The sequence below is a fragment of the Chiloscyllium plagiosum genome, chromosome 29, assembly GCF_004010195.1.
Source record: "Chiloscyllium plagiosum isolate BGI_BamShark_2017 chromosome 29, ASM401019v2, whole genome shotgun sequence".
Taxonomy (NCBI): Eukaryota; Metazoa; Chordata; class Chondrichthyes; order Orectolobiformes; family Hemiscylliidae; genus Chiloscyllium; species Chiloscyllium plagiosum.
In genome coordinates this window covers 15,160,436-15,181,310 of record NC_057738.1, presented here as the reverse complement: position 1 = coordinate 15,181,310, position 20,875 = coordinate 15,160,436, and the positions used below count along the sequence as shown (strand labels likewise).

General features: G+C 41.0%; 1 protein-coding gene across 8 annotated transcripts in view; it reads right to left on the bottom strand.

The window, feature by feature from the left end:
* Positions 1 to 20,875, bottom strand: part of eepd1 (endonuclease/exonuclease/phosphatase family domain containing 1) — a 152,722-nt gene that overhangs the window by 68,112 nt on the left and 63,735 nt on the right. For all 8 annotated transcript variants that reach the window (XM_043719188.1, XM_043719194.1, XM_043719189.1 and 5 more), the window contains one exon: positions 4,089 to 4,140. In XM_043719188.1, the coding sequence (XP_043575123.1) occupies positions 4,089 to 4,140 (52 nt within the window). The remainder of the gene's footprint in view (positions 1 to 4,088; positions 4,141 to 20,875) is intronic.

Sequence of the window (20,875 nt, the reverse complement as noted above, 5' to 3'; positions counted from 1 at the left end):
TCTGTAGAATATGGTGTACTGATCCCTAAGACTTCAGGATAACTCTTTATGTCTATTTCTAATGAGGAACATATTAAATACTGAAATACAGGTACAGTGTCTCAAACCCATTATCCAAGGACTGGAATTTTCCAAAAACTAGATGGTGTACTCCAAAAGAAAAACTAAGTGCAAGGCCATAGAGGCAGAGGATAGAATCAGCAAGAAGTGTGCACACACAGGAACTAAGTCCATTGCAGTGCTTTAATATCTGCCTCCCATAAGACCATAAGACATAGGAGCGGAAGTAAGGTCATTCGGCCCATCAAGTCCACTCCGCCATTCAATCATGGCTGATGGGCATTTCAACTCCACTTACCCGCATTCTCCCCGAAGCCCTTAATTCCTTGTGACATCAAGAATTTATCAATTTCTGCCTTGAAGACATTTAGCCTCCCTGCCTCCACTGCACTCTGTGGCAATGATTTGCACAGGCCCACCACTCTCTGGCTGAAGAAATGTCTCCGCATTTCTGTTCTGAATTTACCCCCTCTAATTCTAAGGCTTTGTCCACGGGTACTAGTCTCCTCGCCTAACGGAAACAATTTCCTAGCGTCCACCCTCTCCAAGCCATGTATTATCTTGTAGGTTTCTATTAGATCTCCCCTTAATCCTCTAAACTCCAATGAGTACAATCCCAGGATCCTCAGCCGTTCCTCATATGTTAGACCAACCATTCCAGGGATCATCCGTGTGAATCTCCGCTGGACACGCTCCAGTGCCAGTATGTCCTTCCTGAGGTGTGGGGACCAAAACTGGACACAGTACTCCAAGTGGGGCCTAACCAGAGCTTTATAAAGTCTCAGTAGCACAACAGTGCTTTTATATTCCAACCTTCTTGAGATAATTGACAACATTGCATTCGCTTTCTTAATCGCGGATTCAACCTGCATGTTTACCTTTAGAGAATCCTTGACTAGCACTCCCAGATCCCTTTGTACTTTGGCTTTACGAATTTTCTCACCGTTTAGAAAGTAGTCCATGCTTGTATTCTTTTTTCCAAAGTGCAAGACCTCGCATTTGCTCACATTGAATTCCATCAGCCATTTCCTGGACCATTCTTCCAAACTGTCTAGATCCTTCTGCAGCCTCCCCACTTCCTCACTACTATCTGCCTGTCCACCTAACTTTGTATCATCGGCAAACTTCGCTAGGTTGCCCCCAGTCCCTTCATCCAGATCATTAATATATAATGTGAACAGCTGTGGCCCCAACACTGAACCCTGCGGGACACCGCTTGTCACCGGCTGCCATTCCGAAAAAGAACCTTTTATCCCAACTCTCTGCCTTCGGTCAGACAGCCAATCCTCAATCCATACCAGTAGCTCACCTCGAACACCATGGGCCATCACCTTGCTCAGCAGCCTCCCGTGTGGCACCTTATCAAAGGCCTTTTGGAAGTCCAGGTAGACCACATCCACTGGGTTTCCCCGGTCTAACCTACTTATCATCTCTTCAAAGAACTCCAACAGGTTTGTCAGGCACGACCTCCCCTTACTAAATCCATGTAGACTTGTTCTAATCCGACCCTGCTTTTCCAAGAATTTAGAAACTTCATCCTTAATGATGGATTCTAGAATTTTACCAACATAAAATTCCCCTCGTCCCTTTCCATTTCCAGACGTAAATCTGCCTCTCCCACTGGCAGGAACACTCGATTGCGATATTCCCAACTGCTTTCAGGAAAGAGAATCAGAAATCAGCCATCTGTCTCTCTGTCCTCAGTGTGAAGGAGTTCATTGGTAATCCAAAATCTGGGAAATCTGAAATCTGGCACAGTTTCAGTCCCAAGGCAACTAGATTTGGCAAACTGTCCCCTGTAGTTAAAAAGTATATTAATGTGTGCTGATAATGACAGCATCTTGTTTTAAAACAGATAACATCCACAGGGTAAAAGCAGAATCGAAATGCTAATCTGATCCTGTTAGAGGATGAATTTAGAAGATTAAATAATTAATTGTAAATAGGATTCTTCCTTTCCCCTTATTGGATTTCTACGTCAAGAAAATCAGAAAGTCCCTGACAGTTTTATGTGCACTTACTCATGAACACCTCATGCACCTACAATGAATGAATAATATCTGCATGTGGATGAGTGAAATATTAGTTGAGAACTAAATACTTAGTGAACTAAATGACATACGAAAGGAAATGACAAACGTATGAAAAGAGGACGGGGACTAATCAAGGAATGAGGAGTCTGTATGTACCTGTGTATATAATGGACTGAGACAAACTCTGGTCTCCTTGACAGTCCAAAGCTTTACACTTTGTAAGAGAACCATTAACTGTCCAATAACAGTTTAAAATGCCACACCAATAACGAAGAGGACTATTAGCTTTAATTGGGTCACTGAAGTTCAGTGGGTGTGTGTGTAGATGTGTAAAGATTTTAATCAGGCTTGCTTTTGCATAGCAGCTTGGAATGATTTGTTTATTAAACACTACCATCCTTATAGCTTCTATGGTCTGAAGGCAAGTATCTGTTTGAATATCAAGCTACTTCAAGGGGACATGTAGTCAAACTGACATTTTCAGGTACTTGGCTTCCTACCCTGAGAACACCCCCCACTGCAACATTTATTACAATCTATAATTGAGAATCTCTATATCCTACTGCGGGGAGGCTACACTGGTTTCAAATCAACAAACGCTCCAATTTAAAGAAACAAACTAAAATGAAAGCACAATAGTGTCTACTCCTACCACTGCTTTAAAACTCACAAGCCCCAGAACATCAAAGCTGGATCTGAAATAAAAGGAACCAAGTCTGTGTGGTGAAAACAGACCAGTGAAAAGTTCATTTGCTTGCCCAGGAATATACACAAACATGCATCAGAGCAGACATTACATTGACCAAGTTTAACTCCACAGAAAAGAAAGAATCTGAGGTCCTAATCATTAGAAGGAAACTTCCAAACCCTTCTGCACCGATTCCAAATACTCTAGTTAGTCAACTATAGCCCAAAGGTATGAAATTACCACACTGTTTATCAACTTGGATTCCATACAACAAATTTTGAATGCCACAATCTTTTGTTTGCAATTAAATACAAAACCCAGACCACATTTAATTTTGTGCCATAAGATTTACATGCAAGGAGTTATGAAATACATTGTGATACTGCTTATAGGATGGCACTGACATAAGCATCTATTTAATGACACGACAGTGATTTCAAAATTGTCAATCAACCTAACAGCATTGTCATGATACTCAAGTCTCATTGTACTGGCCATCAGCAAATTATCGCCAGCACAAAAAACACCCATAAAAATACTTACGTTTTATTAAACAGAACGTGAAATAAAAGCCATTATGCTAGGGGAACCTTTATTTTCCATGACTCCAGCCCAATACTGGTGTTGTTTGCATGGCCAAGATTGACTAAGTTTTGGTTAGATTAGATGTAAAATACTTTATGGTGTCCCGACTTTGTGAAATGCAGTTTTGAAATACAAACTTTTCCTTTTAGAGGTCCTCTTAATATTTATGCACCTAAACCACATGAAGGAGGCTCTAGTTAATACAAGTGGTTGCAAGTACATCATTTCTCAAATGATCTGAGTTAAACAAACATGTATGCACCCAAGCTGGGTGTTACATTGATGAGAACACCCTGCCCCATTCCTCACAAAACTGTTCTCTCAGATCAAGATGACTTTGAAGACTTTGTTGAGTCACAAGACCTCCTATTTCCAAGGAAACCAGCGCAGTCCTGTAAAAACTGAGGTCACACTAGGGAAATCAGTGAAAGACAGTCAGAACTTACTAATCTCCTTTAATTCATTGTTAGCTGTAAGATAGCATTCGGGGATGTTCAGACAATACGCGTGTCTGTAATGAGCCCATAGGGATCATCAGGTAAACATAAATCACTTCAGCTTTATTCCCATTATCTGTCGGATTACTTGATACTGGCAAAAAAGTCAATAGTTGTCCATAAAAGTCCGGTCATCCAGTATCTGTCACGCACACTTATTGACCTATTCCTTAAGATTGTACAACGCTCAAAGGCAACAGTTTTTTTTAAAATAAGCACCTTTACCTTTTCTAGAGCTTCACGATCAATAATTTCTTGGACAGCCAATAACTTGATGCTGGAAAACAGGAAAAATCAAAACCTCAGTCAGTTAAATTCTTTCAGCCAGCACAAGTCTTGAATATGTACAACATTTATTTAGGCATTTTTAAGGCTCCTAAGGTTCATCGTGCCGCCCAACATGCAATTCCTGGGAAAAAAAAGGAGAATTGTGGAAATAATCCCCAGAGGAATACTCAGACTCCTTACGTACTATTTTAAAAATTGCTCCAAACATTGTCATCATTAGAAAGGTTGCACCAAAAAGCAGACTGGAAGCATTGTTATTAAATTTGCCTCATTGCAAGTACGACCTTAGAACACAGAATAGTACAGTACAGGAACAGGCCCTTCAGCCCATTGTTTCTGTGCCGACCATGATGCTATTTTAAACTAATCCTGTCTGCCTGTACATGGTCCATGTCCCTCTATTGTCTGCCTGTTTATGTGTCTATCTAAATGCCTCTTAAACTTTACTACTGTATCAGCTTTTCCCACCTCCCCAGCAGTCCGTCCAAGGCACCTACTAGACTCTGTGCAAGAAATATTCCTCACGCATCCCCTTTAAATTTTCCTCCTCTCACCTATTTTTTGATATTTCCACTCTGGGAAAGATACCTCAACTAACCACCCTGTCCATGCCCCTTATACGTTTATACACTACTATTAGATCACCCCTCAACCACTAACACTCCAGTGAAAACAATCTAAGTTGGTCCAATTTCTCCTTATAGCTAACACACTCCAATCCAGGCAATATGCTGGCAAACCTCTTCTTCACCCGCTCCAAAGCCTTCAAGTCCTTCCTGTAGTGTCTTGCCCAATGTGGTCTGAAAACAGTTTTGTACACTAGCAACGTGACATGCCAACTTTTATACTCAATGCCCCCAACTTATGCCTTATTTACCACCTTATCCATTTGTGTTGCCACTTTCGGAGAGCTGTGGACTTGGACCCTAAGAGCCTACTGTATATCCGTATATGACCTTCAGATCTTCAGCATGCAGAGCATTTTTACTTTTGTAAGCTGCATCGGAAACATATCCTAAACAGAAGAAAACAGAAGACCTTGACAGTTACAAAACTGAAGATTATGTTAGACAGAATAAGGAAAAATGATCCAAAATTTGATTCACTGCCAATCATGTAAACTGTGGGTGCTTTGGAATGTAACACCAACTTGGTATAAAAAAAAACTGAGGCACAAAGGGACCAACATTCACATTTCCTGCAGGGCCTTTTGAATAATAAATCAGCAGTGGGAATCTGGTTGATTTGCCCTTATCTTCGAGGAGAAAGTGAGGTCTGCAGATGCTGGAGATCAAAGTTGAAACTTTATTGCTGGAACAGCACAGCAGTTCAGGCAGCATCCCTTATGTCAGGGCTAAACATTTGCTCCAGGAGAGACAGAAGTATGGACATATGATTAGGTCTCAGCTCCATAATACCATAAAGACTGCAAGGCTGCAAAATTCAATAACTCCTAAAAACAAGTGCAAAGGACCATTTTGCATGATTAGTCCTGGTTTGCTGCTTCTGATGTGCAAAACTACATGACTAGCATGACTTAAAGCCAGTCAGCACCTCTTTAGGGAATTGCTGATTCAAGCAGGTACTGGAACAGTCTACAGTTGTCAAAGAGTAGTACAACATGGCAGACAATGTGGCTAAAAGATTCTCCAGTTTTGTACTTGAAGCCTTGATGCGGAGGTGGAAAGGAGGAGAAATGTTAGCTATGAATAAAAGTCAGAGGGTCCCTCAAGACTAACTTTCTGCAGGCAATTAGACAACCAGAAGTCAATGCAGGAGTCTCAGTCTGAGGAACATTAACCACGATTCATACTCACATCCATTGCTTCATCCCACCCTCACACAGTAACGATGCTCCAAGCCACACCTCACAGCTTGTACAAACCGTCAGGTGCATTATTTCAACACTGCACCAATACAATGACATACTTCTTTCCTTCTTGAAAAACACCTTGGTACATAATCAGATATATACAGCAGTGCCTCATCAGCAGAGAATAGATTCTTATCCTGTTACAGGAAACATTGCTCACCATTAGTGAATTAGCCATGATTGAGAGCATGACCATCAGTGGGCCTGAAATAATTGAAGATGGCAGTACCCATATAGCTAACTCTTCTCCAAGTATACCCCATCCCCTGTTCCACAGTTCTTACTTGATTTATTAGGCTGCAGGTCTCATTTTCCCCTTTCCTTTCAATACAACCCTACATTGTAGGCGGCATGATGAGTTTTGATTCCAGCCTCGGGCGACTGTCTGTGTGGAGTTTGCACATTCTCCCTGTATCTGGTCGGGTTTCCTTCAGGTGCTCTGGTTCCCACCACAGTCCATAGATGTGCAGGTTAGGTGGGTTGTCCTTGCTAAATTGCCTATTGTGTCCAGTGATATGCAGGCTATGTGGATTAGCCATAAGAAATGCAGGCTTACAGAGACAGTGACAGGGATTGGTCTGGGAGGGATGCTTTTCAGAGGATTGGTGTGGACTCGATGGGCTGAATGGCCTGCTTCCATAACACATGTATCCTATGGTTTTATTCTATGATTTGAGCCTTTCTCACTCCTGACATTCAATTGCAACCCTGGACAAGCAGTGATGGCAGAACCTGAGGTGGAAGGAGGAGGAAATCAATGATGAGGAAGAAATGTGGTCATTCATTTTCACACTGATAACTACCAGCTCTGATACGACTCTGCATTTAGAGGATAGACTAAAGGTGAATCTGCACGTGGTGAGACACTAATCTTGGACCCAGGTCAGGGAGCAAGATTGCAGAGGTGTCAGCACACTAGAGGTAGAGGTCATTTATTCATTCTCGAATACTAAAATGTGGAACTGATGGTAAGTCAGGAATTTGGTTACATTGACATGTATCACAATTAGATGAATTAATCGTGGTCAGCCTAGTTAAGAGGGGTAATGTTGGTTTCCTTGCCCTTCCCTCATCAGCTCTTGCCAAGGCCAGGGACCTCACAATGGTGAGGTGATGCATACATCTTAATTTTTGATTCCACACTCTATGGAGGAGTAAATGGCTCCTTCAGAGTGGCCCAGGCAGTGGAAATGTAAAATGGTTTGTTTGATCTCGTTGTGTGGGGCAATATGGCCTCCATGATACATAGGCTGCCCATGTCACCCAGTAGCCATTCTGTGGCTTGTGGTGATGGATCAAACTGATGTTGAATGAATGCATTGTTGCTGTTGCCCAGATTGCAGGCATTGGCTTTATGATATATGTGATCACACACCAGTTAAATATTGAACAGGTGAAATCCCTTTTGGTTGCAGTGCACCTCAGAGCTGAGATATGATATCTGCAAAATGATTTGCATGCACTTGCATGGTGGAGCCTGCACAAGCCTAGAATAGTCAGGAAGCTGCCAGTTCATTCAGCCTGCTTCTTTCCGGCAAGAGAGAATGAATGTATTCAGCTCGCTTTGATTATAGACATTCAGTGATCTTTAAATGATGCAACTGGTAAAAAGGGAGCTGTTGCAAACATTGGCTGCCCAATCCGTCAAGTTTCCAGTCATAGAGTCAAAGAGATGTACAGCATGAAAACAGACCCTTCAGTCCAACTCGTCCATGCCAACCAGATATCCCAACCCAATCTAGTCCCACCTGCTAGCACCTGGCCCATATCCCTCCAAACCCTTCCTATTCATATACCCATCCAGATGCCTTTTAAAAGTTGCAATTGTACTAGCCTCCACCACTTCCTCTGGCAGTTCATTCCATACACATACCGCCCTCTGCATGAAAAGGTTGCCCCTTAGGTCTCTTTTATATCTTTCCCCTCTTACCCTAAACCTATGTCCTCTAGTTCTGGACTCCCTCACCCCAGGGAATGTCCACTTTCTCCAGCTCAGAGGCTGCATTTCTGGCTGTGGATATAGACATTTGACACGGTCACTGATGAACAGTTAATTGCACTCTGATCGTCTGAACATGATCTCCCGTTGTGAACCCTTCCCCTCATTTCCAGCCTCTTGTCTTACTCTGTGACACTTCTCTTCATTCTCCCAATGATGCTGTGGTCCAAGGGAACACGTGTCACTATAATCACATCAGGGAGCAAGTGGTTTATGCAAAATCTTTGAAATCCAGACAAAAATCAATGAAGAGGGATTAGGGGGCCTCAGGGATGGGGAAGGAAGATGGGAGCATGGTTCTGGTGACTAGGTGGGGTCAGTCACTCTTGAGGCGACATTCCAATGTACTCAAAAATCCCCAAAAGGAGGCACCAACACACTTTGTGTTCCCGTCTTTTCACCCGGGATGGTGACAATGTGAGCTGGCCAACACACCTGTTATTGTGACAGGGACAGAAGCAGACCATTAATTGGCCAGTTGAGGACCTCAATGTGTCCAAGGTTGGGCTGCTGACTGATGCCATACCTCCCACCAGTTTGGGGTTGTACACATAGGTGGTAGGCTACATGCTCCCCCCACTACCCCTATACTTGTAAATACAGCTGTCAAGTGAGCCCAAAATTTACCCCCACTGACATCAAACCGATGTTGTATGCCACTTTATGTCATCATCTGCTTAATCCTGATGGACGTTCCCTGGGCCTACAACAAAATATTGCTCAGCACAGCCAGCATAAGAAACTTTTTGCAGATAAAATGGTACAAGTAGTTAACCTGGGACCACGGAATCAAATTTGCATCCTAAGTATCCCAGGATGGCCCTGTGTTCTGAACCAAGGAGCTTGACAGAGCTAACTTTATTGCTAACCTTTCTAATAAATATGATCAGCTTCTTGCAAAGTTTTGCTTCAACAGACGCTGATTACGTGCTGCGTATGATTTACTAGCTTTAAGACTGGAGCTCTCTTGTAAATTAACACAATGATTGATTTTTTTTTCTGGGACAAAGGAAAATCTCATTTTGTTCACTGCACAGTGCCAGCTGGCAAAGTCTTCAACTCATTAATGGTTTTCTTTGCACATAGTTCACTTCAGCAATTTGAGGGAGTCTTAAATATTTACACTAATTTGGTGAAAATATAAACTAATGCATGCTCAGAATCTTCCAATGAAATGTTGCCCAAAATGCTTGCTTCATATAGAAGATTGAAAGGATTCCAAGCCAAAGAATAATACTGTATAGACGGCCTGGCAATTGACATCCCCATAAAAGAAAAAAATGATTTACAACTCCTTCACACAATAGATTTACGAAAACAATAGCAATCCAAAGACGGTTATTTTCATGCTGCATTTGTTGCTATCAAAATTATAGATGATACATTCATTGCCCATTAATGAGAATTTGACAAATACTTTAAGTAAATTCAAATGCTGGGATTGTATGTGTGCCCCGCTCCTCACCCCTCATACCCTGTTCACTGACATTATCCTCACTGTTCATTGTGCCAGGGATCGAGAAGCCAAAGGTGGTGAATAGAGTGTGAGACAGACTGACAGAGTGAGCGAGCATGACAGACAGGAGAGCTGTCTCAAGTGGCATTACCAGAGAGGAAGCAAGCAGAGAGTGAGTGACAAGAGAGGTGCTGAATAGTTGAGCAGGGTGCATCAAGTAGGAGAGTGGATGCCAAGCAGAACCAGCGAGCAGGAGAGTGAGGGTGGTGAGAGTTCCTTGGGCATCAGTGGTACCACAGGCAGGCAAGGGCTGATTTGGCACAGACTTCCAATTTCAGGTGTACATTCGTGTCAGTGTGGTGGCAGGCAATACACTGTTTATTTGAACAAATGACTTTAGATAAACAGTACACTGTAAAGTTTGTCTGTTGCCTTTCATCAAGGGAGCTTCAAGGAATTTACCAGACATTAAAAAATTATTCACTAATAGGGGAAAATAACTTCAAAGTTCAGCCAGAATTACAGGAAGTACTTGAGTCAAGGAGGTTAAATGACTTACCAATGAGACTGGACTTCATTTTTTGACAGAAGTTGTAACTACTTCCTTTCTGAAAACTCAGATGGAATGTTCTCTCATTTGGGAGAGGAATGAACTGGAAACCTGCTCCTTTATATAATAAGGACGGCTCAAATTCAATTGCAAACACTAGAATACTCCATAAATTGGATTGTTTTCTTCCAAGAGAAATCAGATTATTTCAAATAATCTGAATAAATAAGGAAACAGTTTCATCGTACTTGCTGGAACCATTCTTTATTCTGTCTCTCCCAACCCTACTCTATCCATACGGTCTATATGGAAACAACTACAATTATACCAACGGGCTGTTGGCCAATAACATTAAAACAAACTGCTCTGTCAAAGGCAAAATTTGTTTCATTTCCCCCTGTGCCAACATATGGAATGTCAAGCTAAGAGCTGATGCCACAGCTGGAAAAAAAACAAAACCAAAAAGGTTCCCAAAAACTAATGGACTGAAATGTTAAAGTGGGGACAAGGGGAGGGATGTTGAGAGGAGACAAAAAGGAAGAGGGGAGGAGAGGAGATTAAAATAAAAAGAGAGAAAACGTTTATGGATCCATTCATGTCACTTTTGAAAAAAAAGAGGGGCATGGACAGAAGATTTAACAGAAAGAGATATTTCAGACCTGCTAAACATTACACTGAGGAACACAGGCAGTGGTTTGAGAGTGCAATGTGCTCACTAGTTCTCAGATGGTTTACACATGGAACTCACTGTTATACATGTGCTATCTACTGTCTCCACCTTCCATCAACAATGATAAACTTACTCAGCAAAATGTCAGAAGCTTCACACAACTTGGATCAAGGATAATTCTGCCCCTGTTGAAATGAGTATCAGGATAGACGAGGCAGTTTTAAAGTGGAGAGGGTTGGGTGTGGACCACAGCAAACTAATGAAAATACAAGGCTTCATGTGTACCAAACTCCTATTCTCAGCATCTGCCTTTGCAGTAGTAAAGTATGGACAACTGAAAATGAATGACAGCCATATTCACAAAGATGTGTTCTATGGTAAACATGCCATTGACACAAAACCAACAGCTCGCTCATCTTTGTGATACAAGGACACTTTGCAAGCAAGGTCTCAAGTTGACCAAGACTAAATGCATAGAAATTTCTCAATGCTGACTGGAGGCAAGCAGTCAAAAACGGGTGAAGAATCAGATATCAGAAAGACAGCCAGGCAAAAAGGGGAGTAAGAGCAATTCAGGTTAATGTTATTTATCTGTTACAAATGTGGAAGGAACTGCCACTCAAAAAAAATGGCCTTGACAGCCACAAGAGATGAGATTCGATCCAGAAGCATGAAATACCTCGGACACGGTTCATTAGCTGCCAAAACATACTGCTGTCTAATCGCTCTCCACCATTAGGACGAGTGTAGCTGGTATGCACAATCTGCAAGATGCATAGCAGAAACTCACAATGTTTCTTTGGCAGCACTTTACAAACCTACAACAGTTACCACTTCGAAGGGTAATGATGCCATCTGGAAACAGTATCACCAAGTTCCTAACTTGGATACATATACTATTATGAACAGGTTTTCATGTTCCTTCAACATTATTACGCTAAAATCTTGTAACTCCCAGCTGAATGGCATTATTAAAGATCCTTCACCTTATACTGCAGCAGTTCAAAAAGGTGCACACCAATGCCAATCCAAGGAAAGAACAATAAATGTTAGCTTTTAGTCTGGGACACTCATTGGCTAAAAATGAACTTTAAAATGCAAATAAAAAGGTGATAATGGGGTAAGTGTAGAATCATAGAATCCAGACAGACAATGTGGAAGCAAGTCCACTCTGACCCCTCTGAAGAGCATCCCACCCAGACCCAATCCCCTACCCCACCCCTGTAACCCTGCAGTTCCCAAAGCTAATCCACCTAACCCGCACATCCCTGGACACTATGGGAAATTCAGCATGGCCAATCCACCTAACCTATACATCTTTGGACTGTGGGAAGAAACTGGAGCACCTGGGAGAAAACCCACGTAAACACAGGGAGAATGTGAAAACGCCACACAGTCAGTCAGTCGCCGAAGGGTGGAATCAAACCTGAGTCTCTGGCACAGTGAGGCAGCAGTGCTAGCCACTGAGCCACCATGCTGCCAGGTGTGATACGTGATATTGGACTATATATTATAGAGACAGCATATGCATAGTAAATAAAGGCCAAACAAGTTAAACCAAACTGCACAATCTTATCTACCTATCTGTCCTCTATCTGACCAACAGTAGTGTTATGGATATACTCTAGCCTGGTAATAAATACAAAGCAAACACTTCCTATAAATAATTAATGATGATTTACATTCTGCAAACCATTAGAACTTTGGTGTTATCTGGCCCAGTAGCTTCCTTAAACTTCTAAAGGTTTAAGTGTTGCTTCCTATTTGCTGTATTCAGGTTGATGTGGAGATCACTAGCTGTGTGTGTGTGTGATTCAGTTGGTGTGGGATAACCACTGTAGTTCCAGTTCTGTGCAAGTCTGCACAAGCCAGAAAAATAAAACACTGCAATAATAGCAATATGTCATTAGCTCACATGCTGTCACATGCCTTGGGTGCAGCTGATGGTCCTCAAAAGCTTAACAAATGCGAAACACATCTGTTTTTTGTAATGTTAGGCTGTCAGCTGGTTAGACATTGTTTGTGCATACGTATGGAATATAATAAACAAATTTTCTGTCAATAATTGCTGCGTGTAGGATTTTGCCATGCACAAATTGACGACATTTCCTGAATTACATGCTTCAAAAAGTGCTTCATTGGTTGTAAAATGCTTTAGGACATCCTGACACCATAGAAACAGAGGAAATAGAAACAGGAATAGGCCATTCAGCCTGCTTCCACTATTCAGTAAGATTATGACTGATCATCCAACTCATACCCTGCTCCTGCTTTCACCCCAAATCGTTTGATCCCTTCAGTCCTAAGAACTATATCTCACTCCTTCTTGAAATATTCAATGCTTTGTCCTTAACTGCTTTCTGTTGCAGAGATTTCACAAGTTCAGCCCCCCTCTGGGTGAAGAAATTTCTCCTCACCTCAGTCCTAAATGGCCTATCCCATAGCCTCAGAATATGAAAGACTGGGGAGATATCTTTAAAGGTGGGAGGAGAAAGACGTAAAAAGGACTTGAGGGGCAACTTTTTATCTTACACAGAGAGTGGTTTTGTACGTGGAATGAGTTTTCAGTGGAAGAGTTGGGTACGGGTACAGTTGCAAAGTTTAAAAGACAAGTGGATAAGTATATGAATAAGAAAGGTTTGAAGTGAGATGAGCCAAGCAGAGGCAGGTGGGACTAGTTTAGTTTGGGATTATGGCCAGCATGGGCTGGTTGGACCGAATGGTCTGTTTCCATGTTGTATGACTCCAGGACCCAGGTTCTAGACTTCCCAGTCATCTAGCATATCCTTCCTGTGTTTATCCTGTCTGATCCTGTTAGAATTTTATACGCTTCTATGAGGTCCCCACTCATTCTTCAAAACTCCAATGACTATCGTCCTAGATAACTAAGTCTCTCTTCATACGTCAGTCCTCCATCTCAGGAGCCAGTCTGGTGGAATAAATGACAAAAAATGCTAAATTTCCTTCAATAATACAAAAGAAAAAGAAATGTTCAGCAGGAATCTTTTGTGCATTCTGGTGAAAAGCATTAACCTGAAATATTAACTCTATTTCTTCCTCACTGATGCTTTTGAGTATTTCCAGCACTTTCTATTTATTTAATAACATCCATTATGGTGCTGAATATTCTTCAACACAATACTTCAACCAACTGTTGGTGAAACTTAGAGTCTTTTACTCATATCTGTTGCTTGATGACACTGATTTCTAAGAGAATACAATAAAATTTGTCTGTGATTTAGCAAATAAATACATCCGCATCAAAGACAAGCTGCACTGCTCTCAGAACTTCAAAAGGACTCCACTCTGAACATTATCCTGAGTGACATTATCCTGTGCAAGGTTCCAATTGGAATTGCTCCAAATGCAGCACTTTCACCCACTTACCCTCAATGAACGTACACTCCTCAATGAAGACAGAAAGTGACATGATGAAATATGCTGTATTTATACATTAAATTCAATGTTGGATACTTTTACATGCTTACTCTTGTATGCAATTTATTCTCCCTGTACACACACATTACACATCAATTACAAATTACACACACACAAATACATCAATACTCTATGTAATGGAGGCAGTATTAAATGTCTATCAAGCAAGAAAATAGCAATATCATCGAGTTAAAGTGAGCATGCAGCAAGATGCTATTTAGATGAATTCAGACACAGTTTTTTTTTAGATGATTAGATTCCCTACAGTATGGAAACAGGCCCTTCGGCCCAACAAGTTCACACAGACTTTCCAAAGAGTAACCCACCCAGACTCATTCCCCCACATTTCCCTCTGACTAATGCATCTAACATTATGGACAATTTAACATGGCCAGGTCACCTGACCTGCACATCTTTGGATTGTAGGAAGAAACCGGAGCACCCGGGGGAAACCCACACAGACATAGGTAGAACGTGCAAACTCCATGCAGACAGTCGCCAGAGGCAGGAATCAAACTAGAGTCCCTGGCACGGTGAGGCAGCAGTGCTAACCACTGAGCCACTGTGGCACAATGCCAGTTCTGCCTTTATCTTTTGTTCTGTGACATCCTTGATCTGCAATCTCCTCATCCTCTAACCTATTTCATGATCTTCCATTTTGTTTCACTTGCACAACATGAAATGCATTACTTTTCAACTTTCTTTGAAAAAAAGCCTTCATGGGATATGAGCGCCACTGACCGGCCAGCATTTATTGGCATTCTAGTTGCCCTACAGAAGGTATAGTAAGCTGCCTTCTTGAACTGCTGCAATCCACATGATGTAAGTTAAGGAGGAAATTCCAGGATTTTGATCAGCAACAGTGATATATCTCCAATATGGGCTTTTTACATCTCTACTCCACGTATTGATACTCTCTCACAAACACTCACAACCCCCCACCCCAGACACGTACACACACTCCCACACATGCACCCCCTCACAGACTTAAGACACTCTACACTCACTGCACACACATATTCACTCTCTCTCACAAAGACCCACATGCACACATATATTTTGTGGTGTGAATTTGTACTTTGCTCAAAAACTGCATGAATTCATGTAAAACTCTGTTATCTCACTTTTTAGATAAGACTCAATCTAAACATCATGACGTAGACAGAGAACACAGGGGGCTAACACCTTCAATATTTTGTCTAGCTAAGATCAATTGTTACAGATAACCTAAGAATGCAACTTTTAAAAAAGGTTTTGTGATTTACACGTGAAAGTAGTATCATGGTATTCAAACAGATGAAAGACTCAACAGACAATCAAGGTATTTTTCAATGTATAATTTCAGTTACATCACACTGTAAATTCTTGTTATAAATTCTGTGCCTTACAATTGTGTCCTCCACTATCACCTGATGAAGGAGCGGGGTTCCGAAAGCTAGTGTGCTTCCAATTAAACCTGTTGGACTATAACCTGGTGTTGTGTGATTTTTAACTTTGTACACATCAGTCCAACACCAGCATCTCCAAATTATAATATTTAGGCAAAATACAAAGCAAGAATAGATAGCGACCTGAGACCATGTAATTTGCCAGCCATACCACAAGCCTCCAGGGTATCTTGTGAGATTTGCTTTCATATCTGATATGATCTTGGTATTCAACACCTCAACAAATTAACTGAACAAAAGAAGAGTAGCACTGCACTTTATTTTAAGAAAAAGTGTAATTTAGCTTAGTCAATCCTCACAATGGACTATACGTGGGATGGTCCAAATGTATATGAGGAAGAGCTAAACAGACCAAGATTGCTTTACAGCATATCACAATGAATGACTAAATTTCAACTGAATGGTTTCATCATGGATGGGGTTACAGGTGAAGCGTTTATTGTTACAATAAGGCATTAGGTTATACTGGGACATAAATTGTGCGAGTGAAGCTGTTTTGTGATAACTTAATTTTTTTAAGTGTTTATCAATGTACATTTCAAAACTTGTCAAGTTTTGTTAGACAATATGCATGTCAACTTGGCAATGTTGAGTTGAAAAAAGTAAGTCTAATCACAAAGTAAGTAAAGCATATTAGCCACCAAAAACATAGATAGTAAACAATTATGGAACAAGAGAAGACATTCAAAACTTATCAACCCCATTCAATTGCAAACAAATCTTCTAATATTTTAAAGCTCACAACTTTAACTTCATGATGTCCTGCCATTGTTGATGCTCAATTAGCCTTGCAATTTTTAATGATTAATCTTGAAATTTACTCAGCTTTTTCTGTTTTTATTACATATATAAGAAAAGCCAACAATTTTAAATGCATTTGTTTAAAATTAGCTTTTCTGAAAAAAAACAAAAAAAGTTTTAAGTTTTGCTTAAAAGCAAAAGTTCTCTGGAAGATGTCTGGTATAAAAAACGTCAATGATTTCTTTGGTGCTGATTTGATTAAATTGACTGACTGCAAATAGATTTTGTTGACTAGCCCTTTGCTTTTGATTACAGTGCAGTCCTGTAGATCATGATGTATAAGTTGATGAAGTTCTGACCCAAAAATCATGATTTTGTAAATAAATAGCAAATAACTAGATCACCACCCAGCCTCATGCCCCCATTGTAGACAAGAACACCCTGCACTCATTAGTAGTCAGCTCAATTTTTTCACCCAACAAATGCACGTTTTACTCACTGGCATCTCGTAAACTTGGAGCAAGGGACCAATGAAGTATTACTAGTGGCCTGCAAAAGACTACAAGCAAGTTTAGGACATGCCCACATAGTGCACAATGCATGGCAAACAACAAAAAGAAATTAGTCTTCCAACAAATGAAATACAAAGCTGGTTTCAAGCCAAAAGTCATAACATTTGCTATCACATCAAGTAACTGTTGAAGAGAGGGTGCTCAGTGTTAGCAAAAAAACTGGTATGAGAATGGAAAAATGACGAATCCATCTTCAAGAAGGTGCCAAGACCAAATGAGCTATGTCAACTTGGGCCACCCATTGCTACCTACTCTTGAGAAGCAAGGATCAGATTGCTTCTTGAAAAGTGCCAGAGTAGTTACATTGCCATCTGAAAACATGATGCGTACTTCTGCACTGAAGTGAGCCAAGTCAAGGAGAGATTTCAGATCAACGAATTGGCATAGCTGCTTTATGGATTGAAAATATTTTGTGTTGCAGTAGAAGACCAAGACCTTTCAAAGACTACCAAAAACCTCCAATGCCAAAATGACCAGTTTTCATTGATTCACCATCAAGAACTCATTGTTCTACATTGACAATGTAGAACAAACACCCAAGAATGCTGATATGCCCAATAACCAAGCTGGTATTCTGATGAAAACCACAGGACTTGGGGCAGCATTTTTCCATTTTCATCTGAAAGCAGAAAAGCTTCCAGGAAAGATTCTCACAGCGTATCCCAAGGTGAGAAATCCGGTAGTTGGACTGGCTGCGGGTGGGTTTTCTCAGAGAGTTGGGACACCAGGCTGACACTGCCTGCCAGGAGATGTGGCTGTTGCTGGGCCTTAGACTTCTCTGCTGAGTGATCGCTATGAATAAGGCATCTGCTGTTTAAGAGATTTCACAGGGAAGGGTGGAGGACGAGGATGAGGACGAGGACGAGGAGGGGGGCCAAGGACAGGAAGACAGAAGGTAGGAAGCAAGGAGAGAGGGGTGGTTCTCAGCAGTGGGTGGATAGTTGATAGAACAAAAACCTTCAAGACAACTATAAATATGTCCCTGTTTTATTGTCTTTAAATCGTGGAATGCTACTGGTGCAAAAAAAGTTTCATCAAATCTTTCAAAATAATCAGTATCTAATTCAAGAATGATGGTTTGTTGTGGAAGGATGATCCTAAAAGTGAAAGCACCAATCTGTTTCAGAGTGGGATTCTTAAAACGATGCCACAGTCAGAAGGAATTTGATTAACTCTACACATTGGATGCCAAAGAAAATAATTAGATGAGTTTTAAAATGCTTTGATTGTGGTTAAATATATCTTTATAGAATCAATCCATTGCCACTCTGCATCATCATGGTACATCTCTGATCTATCCAGAGTAGAGTTTTCAACTTCAGTGCTGCACTGTGGAGCGCACAGACCCCTCTCATTGAAATGCTGCTTCAGATACACTTTGTGCCACAGACCTAACCTGGCTGCATCTCAGGCAGCTCACTTATTCCCTTAGCATACACTCATTTTGCCTGTCCACCTGGATGCTTACAGCATTCCTGCCTTGCCTTGCATTTTAGCACCTTGCTCCCTCAACCATAGCTTAAAGGCTCACAGCATCTCGGTCAGGCTTTGCAGTTTAGCGTACACACGACAGCTGGTCATGCTTGCTGGCGGTCATCACTCACAGAGGTGAACAATTTGCGGAATGGCAGCGTGTTTTGTCAATTTCATGTTTGCACCATGTGCCAGCCACAGAACCCATCAAATACACTGCATGTGCTGCAAGCAAACAGCCATATCTCATGGGCGAAGGGAAGTAGTCATCAGTCAAGTTTAAGGAGACATCCTGTCAGGGTCCAGGCATATTAAGTCAAGAGCAGCATCTGGTATCAATCCAGAGGCTTAGGCATTGTCAGAGGGTTGGTCAGGGCAGTCCTGGTCCTCAGCTGTCAAGTTAAGATCCTTTTGTGGGTGACAACGAGATGAATATCCAGCACCTTATCTCTTGTAGCCCTGTTATATGGGTCATTTTCTGTTAATGTTTCTGCAGGTAAAGGCTGCAGATATTAGCCTGAAGTATGCAGGGTTAATGAAGTTGTAGAGAAATTACCTCCAATACTGCACGACTCAGTCTTTCAGTATCACACTGCAATGGCCAGTGATTTGGAGATGCCAGTGTTGGACTGGGGTGTACAAAGTTAAAAATCAAACTTTTTAGAAATGTTTTGTGATTTACATATGAAAGAAGTGAAACCATCATGGTCATTCTAACTGATGAGAGACTTAACAAACAATCAAGGTATTTTTCGCTGTATAATTTCAGTTACATCACACTGTAAACTTTTGCTATAAATTCTGTGTCTTACAATTGTGTACTCCACAACCATCGGATGAAGGAGCGTTGCTCCGAAAGCTAGTGTTTCCAATTAAACCTGTTGGACTATAACCTGAAGTTGTGTGATTTTTAACATTGCAATGGCAATCTACATCTTTGTGCTTGCAATGACTGAACACTGAAAGTTTCTGATTCAGTGGCAGAAGTGTTTTCAACTAAATTACGGATAACACAATCTGTTGCAGACTAATTAATAAAGATGGATTGCTATGATTCTTCATCAACACTTTTATCTAATGCAAGTAGGAGGATGGTAAAAGGCAAACTAAATGGATCTCGGTCATTTTCATCTATTAGCTTCTATAGACATACTGCATATAAATAAACATCCATTCTTTTCCAGCAATGTTTTCCATTACTGAAAGTGATTTCTATTAAGACTTCACACTAGAAAAGCTAATGCATTACGTGATAGCTCTGGTTCCTAGAGCTACTAAATGGGTTATTTTTCTCATGGGATTAGTTCCCCAATGCAAAATAAACACAGCACGATATACAGCTGTCAAATGAGCTGCTGTACTTGTGGCCATTGACATGTGCCACCTCTCCTGAGGCACCCCTGTAATAGCTAGAATAGTCAATACAAAATAAACTTGCCTCAAAGAAATTATGCATCCTTTGGAGATATTAGACCTAATGTTTCTAGGTCTTAAACCTCATATAGGACTTCTTCACTAGACTAGTTATCACTGCCACCTTCCATCCTCAGTACTAATCATGAGCTTGTGTTGACACATTTGGCTCTGCTCATTTTAACATTTAAAATACAAAGTGCATCTTCCTTGATTTCTAGCTTTAGCAGACAAGTTGGTCTGAGTCAAGGATGGCTTCATTGATTCCCTCCAAGATTAAATTCACAATCAGCATTAAGTGCTACACCCACCAATCCAGTGTCAATCATGCTAATGATTGTCGATCTCCATCATTCTAATTCTATCAAGACTATGAAATTGTCCACCACATTTGAAAGCAAGGAGAAAGGGAAGGAAAAATCAAATGGAAATACAGTAGAACTCCCCCCATATCCACGGAATCAGTTTCCGTGGTTTACTGTAGCCCGAAAATATTACTTGGAACATTCCAGAAATAATTTCAGGAGGCTGCCGTGGAGATAAAATTTCCCATTTAAATGATGGAGTTCGCTCCACGGTTTTAGGCATTCACGGTAGGCCTAGGAACGTATCACCCACAGATACAGGGTGAAAAAAATGCAGTTACTTGTGGAAAAAGAGCCAGATAATAAGTTCAGGTGTGAAATCTAACAATGTTAAATTCACTGTCATAGTACAAGATTAAAAAAAAAACTAGCTTGTGTGTGTTAGAGGGTCTGCAGACTAAGCTGTACATGTAACACTGACACGACTGAGATCACACACATACACATCATGTTTAGCTTTCACCATCAACCAAACAACAGCAGTCGAGCCTGGGATTTGTACTCTGTCATCCATTCAGAAAAATCAATACAATGCACATTCGCCTTCTGGCCATAGTTAATGCCCATACAAAGTTGTTTGTCCTCCTATTTAATAGGATAAATAATTCATACAAAAATCTCTCATCACTGCAGATATGATTTTGAGATAATGTTCAAGAACTGTACAACCTTGTTTGCCCTGGGTTGCTGCAAGCTAAAAGGAAATCAGATGCGAGATTTAGCTTC